Genomic DNA, 14149 nt, shown 5'->3' on the forward strand with positions numbered 1-14149 from the left:
TTTTCCTCCTCAGGTGTTTGTGGTTCTTCTGTAAAAACATGTGAGAGGGAGCATGCGGTCTCCTGATGTGTGAAGGGGAGGTGGCCCATGGGGGGGGGGGGGGGGGGGGGGGGGGGGGTGCACAGTTCTGGTCAACACCAGCTGTCAGAGTGTGGGGTTCAGCCACAGGCCGACGCCTCTTTTGCCCGTGGGGATAAACCTGACCCTCATCCTCCCACACACACATACATGACCAGAGCCAGCCCCCACTCACACGTACCTTCCTCGTTCAAAGAGTTTAGACTAAAGCAGTATCCTACACACACTACTGGGACTTCCCCTCGCTTTAGGCTGGGCCCCTGCACCACAAGGTTCTGTATTCACTGAAAACGACTACAGGGAAAAAGTGACGACAAAAATATTTCTCAAATCTCCATTGTGGCATTTAAATCCATGTCAAACTACTCCGCTCTGTACCACCGGTGAATGCAAACAAAAAGGCCGGTGTCACCTTTTGTTTAGTGGTGAATGCTGGCAAAAGGTGCAGTAAAGTTTAGAAGGAAAAGGGGATACGTTGGGAGTGGGAAAGCAGTGTCTGAGCATGTGAATACACAGACAGAGAAGACAGTAGTCAGGGCGGGGGGGTGGGCGAAGAGTTGGCACAGAAACAGACCAGCCTGTGTTGCTGCTCTACCACCTGGGCAGAGAGTCTTGGCACACCATCAGACGACACCCTGCCAGCCTGGCACAGCACTGCTGCCTCAGGGCTCAACACCCGCCTCCCTGTACCCCTCCTCTTGGCCGGCCCGACTCATAGCTCTCTCCAAATAGCCCGTCCTCAAAGCCCGAGGCTGCCTACAGGTGTGCACATGTACGGACGACACAAATGACTCGTTTCAGGTGCGCTTATGCATCAACATGCATGTAGACGCTTCAATTAGTTTACATATTTAAAAATAAAAATTCAAGGCAAATAATTGGATTTATTAAAAGTCCTTTTTTTCAATTTCCAATCTTAATCAAATTACATCATGAACATGTTTTTACTGTACAGGTGAAGTAATACAAAATTCAAAAGCAATAATATTCTAAATATAGATGGTTGATATGGTGGAGAGGTTGACTGTGAGCATCCATGAACCTCAGTCATCATCAGACAGCTCCAGGTCCTCCACCAGATCATCGTCTCCTTCTGCCAGCTTTATCAGAGCAGAGGAGGACAGCGGCTGAGGAGCCTTGGAGGCATCTTCGTCTCCTTCATCCTCATCTAGAACAGACAGGAAGCACTTAAAATGTCACATTGAGCCACACAGGAATGTATGAAGTGGTAAACATTTTGATAATCTGTGCACATAAATGCAGTAATTTTATATGAGAACAAGTTTATTAATGTACAGCATTTTTAACAATTTTACCTCCTCTTATGAAGACATATCCTTACATTATCAAAACTGTTTCACTATTAATGTTTTACTTCCCCTCCACACTATTATTCATACAGTTTTGATGACTGAATGTTGTGCAAAATAGTCTATAAAAGTCTATAAAATATCAAATTGCTTCCTTTGTCCCACCAAACAGTCCAAATAGATATTTATTTTACAATAATAATAAAATAAGAGCAGCAAGTCTTCAGATTGGACAGGCAGAAATCTTGGGGGTATTTAGCAATTTTTCCATTAGCTTATCAAAATAGTTGCTGATGAATTTTCTCTTGATTGACTAATTGATTAATCATCTAAACTTTGCAGCTGTACAAAAACGATTCATGGTTTCAGCCCTTACAGCTGCCAGCCTCCATAGTAATGACTGTATATACAAGCACTGATGTCGGGTAATACGCCCTCATCTGAACATTAAATTAATAAATACATAATAAATGCACCGTAGAAATGTTTGAAAACTACAAATTTGCTTCAGCATGCTTATTTTTGGGTATTGAGATTGTTCCAACCTGAGTCTCCGCCCTCCAGCCCTTTGTCATCGCTCATGTCAGACAGATCGTCAACATCCTCATCATAATCATCATCATACCCGCGGCGGCCCTTTTTTCCTGAGGAGAGACAGTGAAAAACATTACATTGAATTTTGTCTACCGTTACTTTCTTTAGACATTCCTAAGTTTGCGTTGGTGCATCGCTGACGTCTGAGGACTTTGGAGACACCTATATGTGGGCCAGGCATCAGAGGCAGCTGGAAGTGTCTATTTCCTCCTGAGATGGAACTGAGAGTCGATTACAGACGCCGTTGCTGCTGCACAAACACCCATGACAGTTTACTACCGGCAATTTCAGACATCTTATGCTCACGGGCTAAATATAGCAAATGGAGATAGCAGGCAGGTTGCACGGCTACGAGGATGATGGGAGAGTCGTGTGTGTGTGTGTGTGTGTGTGTGTGTGTGTGTGTGTGTGTGTGTGTGTGTGCGCACACACACTGGAGAGAAGTTGGGAGTTTGTCTGAATTTTTGTTGTGGTATACTCAGGGTGCGGTGTGTGTGTGTGTGTTGTCTAGCCAAAGGGACAACTGGGGTCCACAGGCTTTGAAGTAGAGGTGTGATGAGATTCTGGGGGCGTAGAGGAGAGAGAAGCAAAACAGAGCTACTTCCTCTGTCTGCTACACTGAACACACACACACACACACACACACACACACACACACACACACACACACACACACACAAAGTGTACTCGCATAGATAAACAATGTCTATTAAAACACCAGGTACTTTCATTCCTATCTGAATTGACGATGAAAAACGTACTATCGCTATCTCCCACTCTTTGATTCTCACATGGTACTAGCAGACTTCAGTAGTACCTTTGACGTTGCCCCCAAATGACCTGGAAGATACAACCCCCCCACACACACGTATCAATCTAAATCATCAGCCCCCTTCTCTCAAACTCCCCCTCTTTTCCGGAAGTGTGTGCGGCCACAAAGAGCTTTGGTGAGCCACCCAAAAGCTTTTGGCTCTTTAAGACTGGACGACAGGGAGGTGGGTGTGCGTGTCTTTGTGTGCGCACGTGTTGCGAGGACATGCGGGGGCAGCTGGTTGAAGCCCACAGAGCCAGAAAGAGAGAGAGCGAGAGAGAGATAGAAGGAAAGAGGGAGAGGAGAGTGGGAGCGGCCACCTCTGGGCTGGTTTGAATTAGGAACTCCCGCTGGGATCCAAGCCTGTACTTCCTGTCGGGGGGGTTTCAGCTCGTATGTGTGTGCAAGGGGTGGAGGACAGACGAGCGAAAGGGAGGGAGGGGTAGACGGAGAGGCGGAGGCTCGCCGCTTGCTGGCAGCTGCCCATTCGTTTGTTGGGACTCTCCCTACAATGAAGTCCAGATGCATTAAAAAAAAAAAAAAAAAAATCCCCCTGCCGCCTACTCCTTTCCTCTGTGACCTTGCGGAGAGCTTTATGCTGCTTGGAGCGTGTCCGAGTGCAAAGCTGGAAAAGCGAGGTTGCAGCTGCCTGTGACCTGTGGACGACCCCAAGAGGACAAGTTGTGGGGCTAAAGAAAGATCAGGCCGGCGGTTCTTCTCTACAAAAACACAAATCATCTGATAAGCACAGATTTTCTCTTGAGTTTAAATTTAATTTGCGGTCCCTCAGAAACCTTTGTGGATGTTTTAATAAGTTGGAGCCTTGCGGATTCTGCTTTGCAGGTGATCTGCCACATGTAGCCAACTCTTTAAGATAGTGGCCGTTGCAGAAACAGATAACAGCCTAGAAATAAACTGTCATCACCTCTTTAACTTTGCTTATGTGCCGCAGAACTCCAGGCTGTAACAAAATACAGCCCCCTACAGGCCAAGACATCATAGCCTTCTGTTCCACAAGTAAAACTCCTCAGCAGGCAAATTGCAATGTGTGAGTGAGCGTATTTGCGAGTCAGCTTGCCTTTGATTTTGAGTTCTCCGTCATCTTCGTCCGATTCGCTGTCGGATTGAAACAGATCCTTGAACTCCTTCTTGTCCTCCACCTTTTTCTCCTGAATCTTCCTACGTTTGATCTCAGGGAGGTCCAGATCCTCCATCTATACAGAACACACAACCAGCAGGGTAAATACACAAACCGGTTTTGCCAGTAAAATAATACACTCCATAGCATTACTGATTAATGTAACAAAGCTACTATTGTGTGTAACGGCGGCATTCATAAAGAAAAAGCCAGAAGTGATTCATGATGACGGAGTAGGATGAGGTAAATGTTTGTGTTTTTTATTTTGTGGTTTGGATAGTTACCCTTTCTTTGCCAGAGATCTCCAGCTGGATCTCCTTCTCCCTCAGCTTCTTCCACTGGCTGTAGTATCTGCTGAGAGGAGTCCCCTCCTCCTTGATCTGCTTCTCCCAAGCCACCTGACAAAAGAGACAACATTTTTGTTAAAGAATGTATGCCGTGTGTGAGCAGGTATATTTAACGGTGCCCAAGTATGGTGGTAGATATTTTAGCAGAATCTCTTAAGAGGAGAATTTCAGCAGTTTCATTCAGGTTCCAAAATGATCGTAATAACATGTGGCCTTCCATCGCAACTTCACATCAACTGACCCGGAGAAAGTGATGGACAGACGAGTCAGTGATAAGAGTCAGAAGATGTGGAAAGGATAGATTGAAGGTGCCTGAAATGGGAGACCTGAAGATCTTCTCCAGCCCCTAAAGGTCTGTGTGGATGATATTGATTAGGCCCAATCACATTATCTGACCAACAAATCCAATAGAGAAAACAGGCCGCGGCCTCCTGCGCCCGTTAGCTTAACACATTTACCACAATTTACCATGCCGCTATTAAGATAAGTGACGTGTGCACACGCACACACAAAAAGACCAGATAACAAAATGAAAATACAAAAAGCTTCTGAATTCAGCCTCGACTCAAACAAACAAAACTAAATATTTCCCCATAGAGGCAGCAGAGAAACATGAGAGACACCACAGTGTAACCTGGATGGAGGCAGGGAATCATTAATTAGGCTAGTTCTCAGTTTGGGTGACATCAGCAGGGGGGCTGTGGCCGGAGGGAGGCCGTGGCCTTTTCCACAGCAGCAGCGAGGCCGTCCCCTCTCCTCCGCCTGCGGTGACACCCACTGCTACCCCGATGCCAGGGAGGGGATGCCATGGCGACAGCCTCGGCTGAGCAGAGAGCCGTGGCGACAGGAGCTGGCGCTGTCGCGGTGCCGTGCTGTCTGTCTGTTGTGCTTTGTTATACACACACACACACACACACACACACACACACACACACACACACACACACACACACACACACACACACACACACACACACACACACACACACACACACACACACACACACACACACACTTCCATGTGTGTACACACACACACATTTTCTCATTAGCTAAATTACACAAACCAACCTCTTTAATTTCATCCTTAAACACTCTTAAATATTAATCAGCCGTACATGTCAAGACTCTCAGGAGCAGCAAAGCCACATAAAAGCATGTTTGTGTGGACAGGTAGCTTAAAGAGAGGGCGAGTCAACACAGAACACACACTAATGGCTGCTCATTAAGGCAGAGGCAGCCCTGGTTCAAAAGCACATAAGAGCTTCCAATAACCACAGGGTCATTCTTAACCAGGCTTAGAGTTATACAAGGAAGTGGCCTCCATTATCAGTCGCCCACTGTAGCGTTTAACAGTCGATGGCCTGCTGTGTCTGGTTCAACTGGACAAGAGCCCCAAATAAGAAATGTGAAAGGTTACCCATGCAACTGGATCACACTGAACTCTTTTTGATGATTCTTGAAAACATTTATACAAGACACACCAACATGTTAATGTTTAGTGAAGTGGAGCAGAAAATGTAACCAGTGTGAGGCAGACATGACTAATCTAAACATGTTGTGTTGTTGTGTAAACAACTGATATTTAAACACTCATTGAGTGAAATTTCCACAGTATGTCATAAAAATGCAATACAAGTACTAATATGTAATATGTCATAACAAAATGGCATAGTATAGTATGCCTTAAAATGCAAAAAAAGGTAAACTTCAATGTCATAGTACAGTTTGTCATAAAAATGTCATAGTATAGTATGTAGGACAAAAGACATGTATGCCTTAAATGTCATACAAATAACTTACATAGTGTCATCGTAGTAAGCTCTTAAATGCAATACAAAAAATGTCATAGTATAGTCTGCCACGGAAATGCCATAAAAATTGTTAAAATGATGAGTAGATAAAAACAAAAAACGTCAAAGTATAAAATGTTATAAATAGTATCATTTTATCCTATTAAGACAATTAACATGAATTTGTGAGTTATGGCCAAAAATGTGTATTTTGAGATGACCTTGATCTTGGACTACTACATTTGAATCAGTTTATCTTTAAGTCCAAACGGTGGTTTGAGCCAAAATTCAAGTAATTCCCTTGCAGAGTTACTGAGATATCACGTTCACAAGAACGGGACGTTCATCCGTCCGCACAGACTGACAAACAAAACATGAAGGCATAACTATATTTTAAATGCGGTCAAAAAGCGGTTTGCTTGCCCTATACAAAGGGACGCAGGCACAGAGGTCGTGTTATCCAAATATTTTCGGTCATTGACAGAATTTTTTGTAACAATGACAAAAAAAAATCTAAAGGCCATCCATCATTTTGTTTAGGTTTTGTTTAGGGCACAATGGCTGCAGTGTTTTAGTGGCCTCCGCAGTCACTGGGCAAAAAAAAAAAAAAAAAAAAAAATGTATTCAGCTGCTTTCTGTGTGTTGACATGAAAAGTGAACAGTTTGTCTTTTCATCTTTTCTCTCCATTCCCTTAGAAATGCAAATCTATAAGTTTGTTCTGTATATTAATTATATATAAAAAAAAAAAAACTTTCAAAACCTTTAAATGTGACCGCCTATGTGATCATAAAAAATAAAATGATGGGTAATAATAGATTGACGGAATTTTTACGCCCCTCTACGCCAAAATAACAGACAAAGAGAAAGTGTATTGCAACCACATGGCACGCACTGACTAGTTATATTTAACTAGATTAATCCGATGGATCACTTTTTCAAATGGAGTTTGAGGATTTTTTTAGATTCAGAGCTTCATTTGGAAACCTCAATAGAAGCTTCAAATTTAAAAAATAAAATCCATTCAATATAGCCCTACTGTAAATACAATAAGTGATTCAATACTTTTTAGAGTTTACTTAAGGACTAAAATCAAATGGTTCAAAGCTGAGTATTTAATTAGAAAGTAATAAACCTTCACTTTTTCTGAGCTCTTTAACTAAACTGCAAGAGCAAAATTAAGTCACATGACCAAATGAGTGGCGCTCACCTGATGAGGAGCAAAATGCTGCTGTAATATTTCAACATAGTCTGGGCTACTGATTTGTGCGATTTTGTGCATTTAATTTTGATCATTTTTGAGGTAACATACCAGGTAGTCTGAAGCCAGCAGAATGCATGTGGCTATAAGGGCGAACCAATAAAACAGCTTGTAGCAAATGATAATGAAATTACATGTCCAAGTATAATAAAAGGGTTTCTCTTAATAAGTAGAAAATGCAACAAAACCAATTGTCATACATGACAATGGTAAATCAGAAAACACATTGTAGCATGAGTCAATAATTATTACTCACTCGAGCTTCAATTCATTTTTAACTGATCTTACAATTTGACTGCTTTATGACCCACTAGATATCCTTAAATCTTGAGCTAACAATACACAACGGGCTTACATAATCATAAAACGGATGAATCCATACAGGTTTTACAAGTCAGTTAAAAAAAGTGATCTTTTGATAACGCCCAACTTCTGTCTTAGTTCATCTATAAATGACTGTGCCTGTTTTTGTTATCTTTAGGTCTGCTATCCATTTATAAGACAATTCTAAACCATTTTTTCTATCACGTTACATTTTGACATGTTCTACATTATTATATTATATCATATATTCTTATTATCTAGACTCACCTTTGTAATTGTGCTTGGACAGAAACAAAAACACAAAAACTTATTTACTTCTATATACTTATTAAGAAACAGAAGAGCCAAACTGACAATAAACACAAACGGACAGATGAGGTTAAATAAGGACTCTGGAAAGGCAGCCTGTAAAATCAGGACAAGACGGTCCCTGCCCTCCCTCCCTCCCTTCTTTCACACACACTCACCACAGCAGTGGCATCGGCCACTCCAAAGGCAGCCTTCTGTCTCCGTCCTGTGATGTGGCTGCTGTTCTCCTGTACCTTTTCCAGCAGCTGGCGCATCGGCTTGCAGTAATTGGCCACTTTGCATTCCTTCAGGAACGCTTTCAGCTGCAGGGACATGGAGGGGGAGTATGAGAAAGGAGGAACCCGTGTAAAAAAAACAACAACAAAAAAAAACATCCAATCCGCCCATACGGTGCGTTCAGGCACAGCAGAGCAGGGTTTGTGGTTGTTTTCCCCGAGGGGAGCAGGTTCAGCCTGGCAGATCCTGAATCATCCATTCCGACAGGTTTTAAACTCTGAGAATTAGTTTAGACTGAATCAATTCTGCATCACCTGTGCGAGTGTGTGTGTGTGTGTACAAGGGTATGGGGAGATAAAGACAAACCTTGGTCATTCCAGGATCAGTTTAAGGGTGGTGTTACCTGAATGACAGTGGGCAGGGCGAGCTCTGGGAACCCGATGGAGCTGGCCTGGGTGTGGAAGTATTCCAGTATGAGGTCATACAGTTGGTCTATCAACCCGTCCTAAAATGCAACAGAACAGCAAGATTGGCAAGCAATACTCATCCTTAAGACATGCATGTAAAACGTGTTACTGTGCACCTATATTATATTATATATATACACACACACACACACACACACACACACACACACACACACACACACACACACACCACCGAGACCAAAACACATCAAGACTGATATCTGTGTTAACATTTCACTTGTTACAAAAGCTTCACGATTAAAAGCTTAGCCTAGTCTGTTCCAGACCTCTGAATCTCTGCCCACATCTCCATTCAGATAGGTCAGGTGTGCCCACTGATGGTCGTTTCTTCTGGTTAAAGAAGCAATCAGAGCTTAGAAGGAGTAATTCAAAATGGGAATGCATCTTCCTACAAAAACATGGTTAGCTACTTAGCTAACTTAATGAAAAACAGAGACAAAATGGTGATACGCATGGATGAGATCAACGCAGCTGTACAAGTGGTTCTAAGCCCACGCCTAAAAACAACAATTCTTAAATCAACATATTATTTTGATCAGCTAACGATGACTCCTAGCCATCGCTACCACAGGGTCCACTTGAAGTGAAACAGGCGGTTATGTCACTCACTATTGTTTCGTCAGTGCAAAACAAAACAACTCCATCGCGTAAACATAAACATGTCAGACTGAATGATTTAATGAAGTGAAATGGCAATTCAATCTCCAGTCTTACCAGGCTAAGTTAACTACGAATGGGCCCGATACATATTCATGAAGCCATAAAACATGCTGGACTTAAAATAGATTGATTCAAATGTAACTGACAAACCTACTTAGCTAGAGCAAGCAAACACATCATCTACATTACTCGACACGTAGTTGCCTCTCTTTATTAATACATGCAAGATTTTCTAGCCTATGCGGTCTAATAAGCGTTCAGGTTTAGACAGATCGGTGCTCGTGTAGTCAGGTCTGCTATGTGTCTATGGGGCAGGGGTTCGTGGCAGCTGTCCAGGTGACGGCAGTGGAAATAGCTCAAGTGAGCGGAGTGTAGGGGATAATCCCAGAGGGCCGTGCTGCAATCCTCTTGGCTGCAGTGCTGAGCGTGGTGACAGAGGGACAGTTTAGAGCCCTGACAAGGGGCTTTCAGTGCTGCCCTCAATCCCCTTATGTACACACGCCGCTAACACGCAGAGGAAGGGAACAACGTGAAAATAACATTAACTAAGACTTCAACCACTCATTTGATCAGCCGCTGCTCCAACAAAGATCTGAAGCACCGACACAAACCGAAGCATGCACCGGGCAGTGTAGAGGAAACCATGTGTCCCACTATCTCCCCTGCGAAGTGGTGGATCTTACCTTATAGGCTTTCTCCATTAGGTTGATGTTGCTTAGCTTCAGGATGACTGCAAAGTTGATGGGTTTCTTGCTCATTCGCCCTGGTTTCTTGTTAAAGTCCACCTGTTGGACGATCTATAAAAGGAAAGACAATGTTGAATTTAGACCCAAATGCTCAGAAATGCTCCATTTTCTTGGTAGTGTAGTGAAATGCATACTATGAGAACAAGGTAATACATGGACCCAGAGCCCAAAGCAAGCGCAAAACATGAGGGCAACATCTGACCTGATAACCGTAGCTTACTTTTGTGATTATTGTTCTTTATTATTATTGTTTTCCCATCAGTCTTTCGGTTTGTATTTTACAAAATAAATGACTCATCAACCTGTTGCCCAATTATCCATGTAATTAATTAACTTTTTTATTAGAACTTCCATATTGCTCCTACTCAGTGTCTGACTTTAGCATTTACATACATTTAATAAAGCTACATTTTCTTCTTCCCTGGAAACCTCACTTTTTCACAAGTTCAACATAAGGAGCCCAATTGAACAACCACAGTTTATTATCAATTATCATTCTGCACAGTTAATTTTACATCCTGCAGTGTTACTGAAGTGACACATTTCTATCTTAGTCTGTGAAAGTACATTCTAGCCATTGTGTGGGCTTTTTGTCTACAAGCTTTAGCTTTCACATCTGCCCACAATGCGCAAGTGAATTTCTGTCTTGTATTTGTGTATCAAGCTATTTCTGACTCCCCGTATCTCTCTCTGTGTGTGTGTATGTGTGGGGTCGTTACTGTGCTCAGTGTGCGAAGCAGAGCAACGCTCCTGGCCGGTGCTGTCTGTACAAACATAGGATGTGGTGGCGGTCTGCGGGGGAGCCAGGGGGAAGTGGGAAGGCATGGGCCAACCCTGGTGCATGCACACACACAAATGAATACACACACACACACACACACACACACACACACACACACACACACACACACACACACACACACACACACACACACACACACACACACACACACACACACACACACACACACACACACACACACACACCTAGTGAAGCAGGAAGCTCCAAATCATACACCCCCCTTGGAGATGCGAGAACACACACAGGCACAGACACACAGGAGGAAGGGGCTGCTTCTACTGCTCTAATTAAAACAGTAGCAGCGTACCTCAGCCTGCCTTTAACAGTGCTTTAACAAGGGGAACAGTAAGGGAGGAAAAAGCACAGGAAATATCGTGCGTCACAAATAAACACGGTTTGCTGTTGGGGGGCTAGGGGAGGGGCTCCGAGTATGTGTACGGGGAAAAAGAGGTAGAGAGTGGGCCATAAGCAGGGAGGATGCGGTTTGCACAGCGTGTTAGGACCAGTGTGTAAACCACGACCGAGCCTTTAGCGCTTTGGTCAAACTGCTGCACGCACGCACGCGCGCGCGCACACGCACACGCACACACACACACACACACACACACACACACACACACACACACACACACACACACACACACACACACCCACCCCAGCGGGCCAAGCTAGTTGCTGTCGCCAGCACACCGCTCTCTGGCACATGACAGCACCGCCCCATGGCATGCATACACACTTGTACACAAAAGACACACAGACCGCACAATCACATGCGCAACACCTGACCCAGAGAAAATGTTGTCAGTTGGTGACCTGTGATTGGTCCGATAACAAAGGGGACGCACACGCACACCCCTATCTTTCGATGTGTTTCCCCCTGAACTCTTTCAGTTGTGGCCGTTGAGACCAAAATGCATTTCAGACGCCACTGATGTTTTCCACAGCAAACCACTGACGGAACATTTCATCACACATCTACTTTTTTTTTTTATTGTTTCCGTTTGAGACAAAGACAACCAACTGACTTTTGTTTATTCTGCATAATTCAAAAGCATTTGAGGTCTTTCAGTTGAGTATACTGGTTAGAAAAAACATTTCAACAGCTAGAAACCTGACAAGCTGTATTAATCCGGTCAGATCCACATTTATGCACTGTGACTGCTGGTCACTGGAGATGAAGTCTTACCTCCAAGAGGAAAGGCAGCACAGGTACAAATGTGTTGGTGCTGCCGGACAGCAGGATGAGAGCTCTGCAACAATGCATCCTCAGAGGGTAGTATCTTGATGTGGGCACCACTGTTCAGGAGAAGAAAACAGTGGTCAATGTCTCCACCTGCTGTTGGCAAAATGTACGGTGACATGGTTGTTTTCACCCTGCCCCCCCAAATTTCAGGTTGAACACCTTTAACAAATTAATAAATTTTAGACTTTTGGGGGATGAAATCCCAATCATTAATTTAGAATAAAAAAATCAGGTAACTTCATATAGCTTTGCCTTATTTACACATTTTTGACAGCAGTCAGTCTGTCACTCATACAGCCCATACTAACCCATAGTAACCCTAATCCTCGGGCGCAACTTGGTGTTTAGTGTCTTGCTCAAGGACCCTTTGACATGCCATGAGGAGGCATCTGGGATCAAACCGCCAACCGTGTAATTAATTCACGACCTGCTCCACCTCCTGAGTCACAGCAGCCCCATAATAAGAAACAAAAGAAGCCCCGTGTTAATGTGTTGATGGCGGCATCTTCAGGTACCGGTGAGCCAATAAAATATGATTCAGGAATGCTGGTTTGATATATCCATGAGTTTAAGGGTTTATCAGACACCAAAATGGCACAGATTTGTTCGTTTTTGTGGGGAACATTGCAAGGACGAAATTGACTTTATAAAAAAAATAATAATAATTTAAAAAACAATGACAACTAAAAAATAATAGATCTTTCTAATTTGGCAGGTGCTGAGATGTATTTTGAGAGCTTATTAGATGATTGACAGAAAATTAATCCACAACTTTTTTGATAATCACTTCATTTTCAATAGTTTTTCAAGAAAAAATGCCAAAAAGTTTGATTGTTCCAGCTATTTGCTGCTTTCCCATGTCTGAAATTAATTTTAATCAAATTATATATATATATATATATATATATATATATATATATATATATATATATATATATAAGCCCCATTTGATATTATCCCCACTAAGTGTATTGCACTGATGTTTCATCGCGGGTAACTCCAGTCTGGAGTAGAAAGGTAAAACTTTTTTTATTTCTTATTAATGAATAAATATGCAACATATTTGAATTGCTCTATTTTGTGAATCCAATCTCAATCTGCATCATAACCAGTAACATTTCTCTGTCAGCTAAATGCAGTACGACAATGTTTTCCTCTGAAGTAAAAGTACACAGTACGTAGTATACCGTTGAATTGCATACTTTTCAGTGAATTTTAACAGCAGAAACCGGAGCTCCTTCCTTCCTGCTGCTGTCACACTTAACAATCACCACTGCTTCAGTAGAAACAATTAACTCATGTGCAATATCAATGAAACTGTTCAACATCAATATTTCCTTTGTGCAATAATGTAGATTCAACAGATTCTGGTTATATTTTGCTTTTTAACAGTTTAATAACCTATCATAGGCCTAGCTTGTTTTTTTTTTTACTGATGCTTCTTGTTATTGAGGATGAGAATTTGTTATATTTACTTTGTTTCATTTCGTATTTGTAAAAAAAAAACAACTTTCGAAGTAAATAAATACATATAAAAATGGAACGAAAGGATTGTCACTGTCTGTTTATATTCATCAACATGAAATCCATTACATTACTTTATGACTGTATGAAAATAATTGTTAAACATGTGCAAGATAAGCATATCATTTGTTTTCATGGACGGCTGAATGGTGAGTCACTTTAAATGTTGCCACCACAAGGAATTGTGGGGCGGCATTATCTTCTTTCCTTTGGTAAAGGAAGGTCCAGTGTTTCCTTTGCTAAAGGAGCTAAAAAAGGAAGCATTGAATCACCTTTCCTTAGCATTAAGAGAATTCGAACAGCTCTTATCATGGCTGCCACTTAGATACTTCCGGGTCATTTCACTCAGTTGGGAACCTTCCAAAGCAAAAAGGACTATTCAACCGCTGCCCTGGTTTATTTTCCCGTGAACTAGACTGTAGGTGTTTCTGTCGCAACTAACACACAACTATGTCATGGTAGCTGCATTGATCAGGACCCAAGGATGCAAAGTGTCAAGTTGTTGGT

The 14149-nt window shown here is 42.5% G+C and overlaps 1 protein-coding gene across 1 annotated transcript in view; it reads right to left on the reverse strand.

The window, feature by feature from the left end:
• Positions 1 to 942: 942 nt before the first annotated feature.
• Positions 943 to 14149, reverse strand: part of noc2l (NOC2-like nucleolar associated transcriptional repressor) — a 20697-nt gene continuing 7490 nt past the window's right edge. Inside the window, exons 11-19 of the mRNA XM_068733894.1 lie at positions 12276 to 12277; positions 12062 to 12171; positions 10011 to 10124; positions 8583 to 8684; positions 8122 to 8265; positions 4216 to 4329; positions 3872 to 4007; positions 1934 to 2032; positions 943 to 1246 (exon numbers count right to left, since the gene is read on the reverse strand). Coding sequence (XP_068589995.1) covers positions 1122 to 1246; positions 1934 to 2032; positions 3872 to 4007; positions 4216 to 4329; positions 8122 to 8265; positions 8583 to 8684; positions 10011 to 10124; positions 12062 to 12171; positions 12276 to 12277 — 946 coding nt within the window. The 3' untranslated portion in view covers positions 943 to 1121. The remainder of the gene's footprint in view (positions 1247 to 1933; positions 2033 to 3871; positions 4008 to 4215; positions 4330 to 8121; positions 8266 to 8582; positions 8685 to 10010; positions 10125 to 12061; positions 12172 to 12275; positions 12278 to 14149) is intronic.

The sequence above is a fragment of the Cebidichthys violaceus genome, unplaced genomic scaffold (genome assembly GCF_023349555.1).
Source record: "Cebidichthys violaceus isolate CVI_PGR_0920_01 unplaced genomic scaffold, fCebVio1.0.p SCAF_6, whole genome shotgun sequence".
Classification (NCBI taxonomy): domain Eukaryota; kingdom Metazoa; phylum Chordata; class Actinopteri; order Perciformes; family Stichaeidae; genus Cebidichthys; species Cebidichthys violaceus.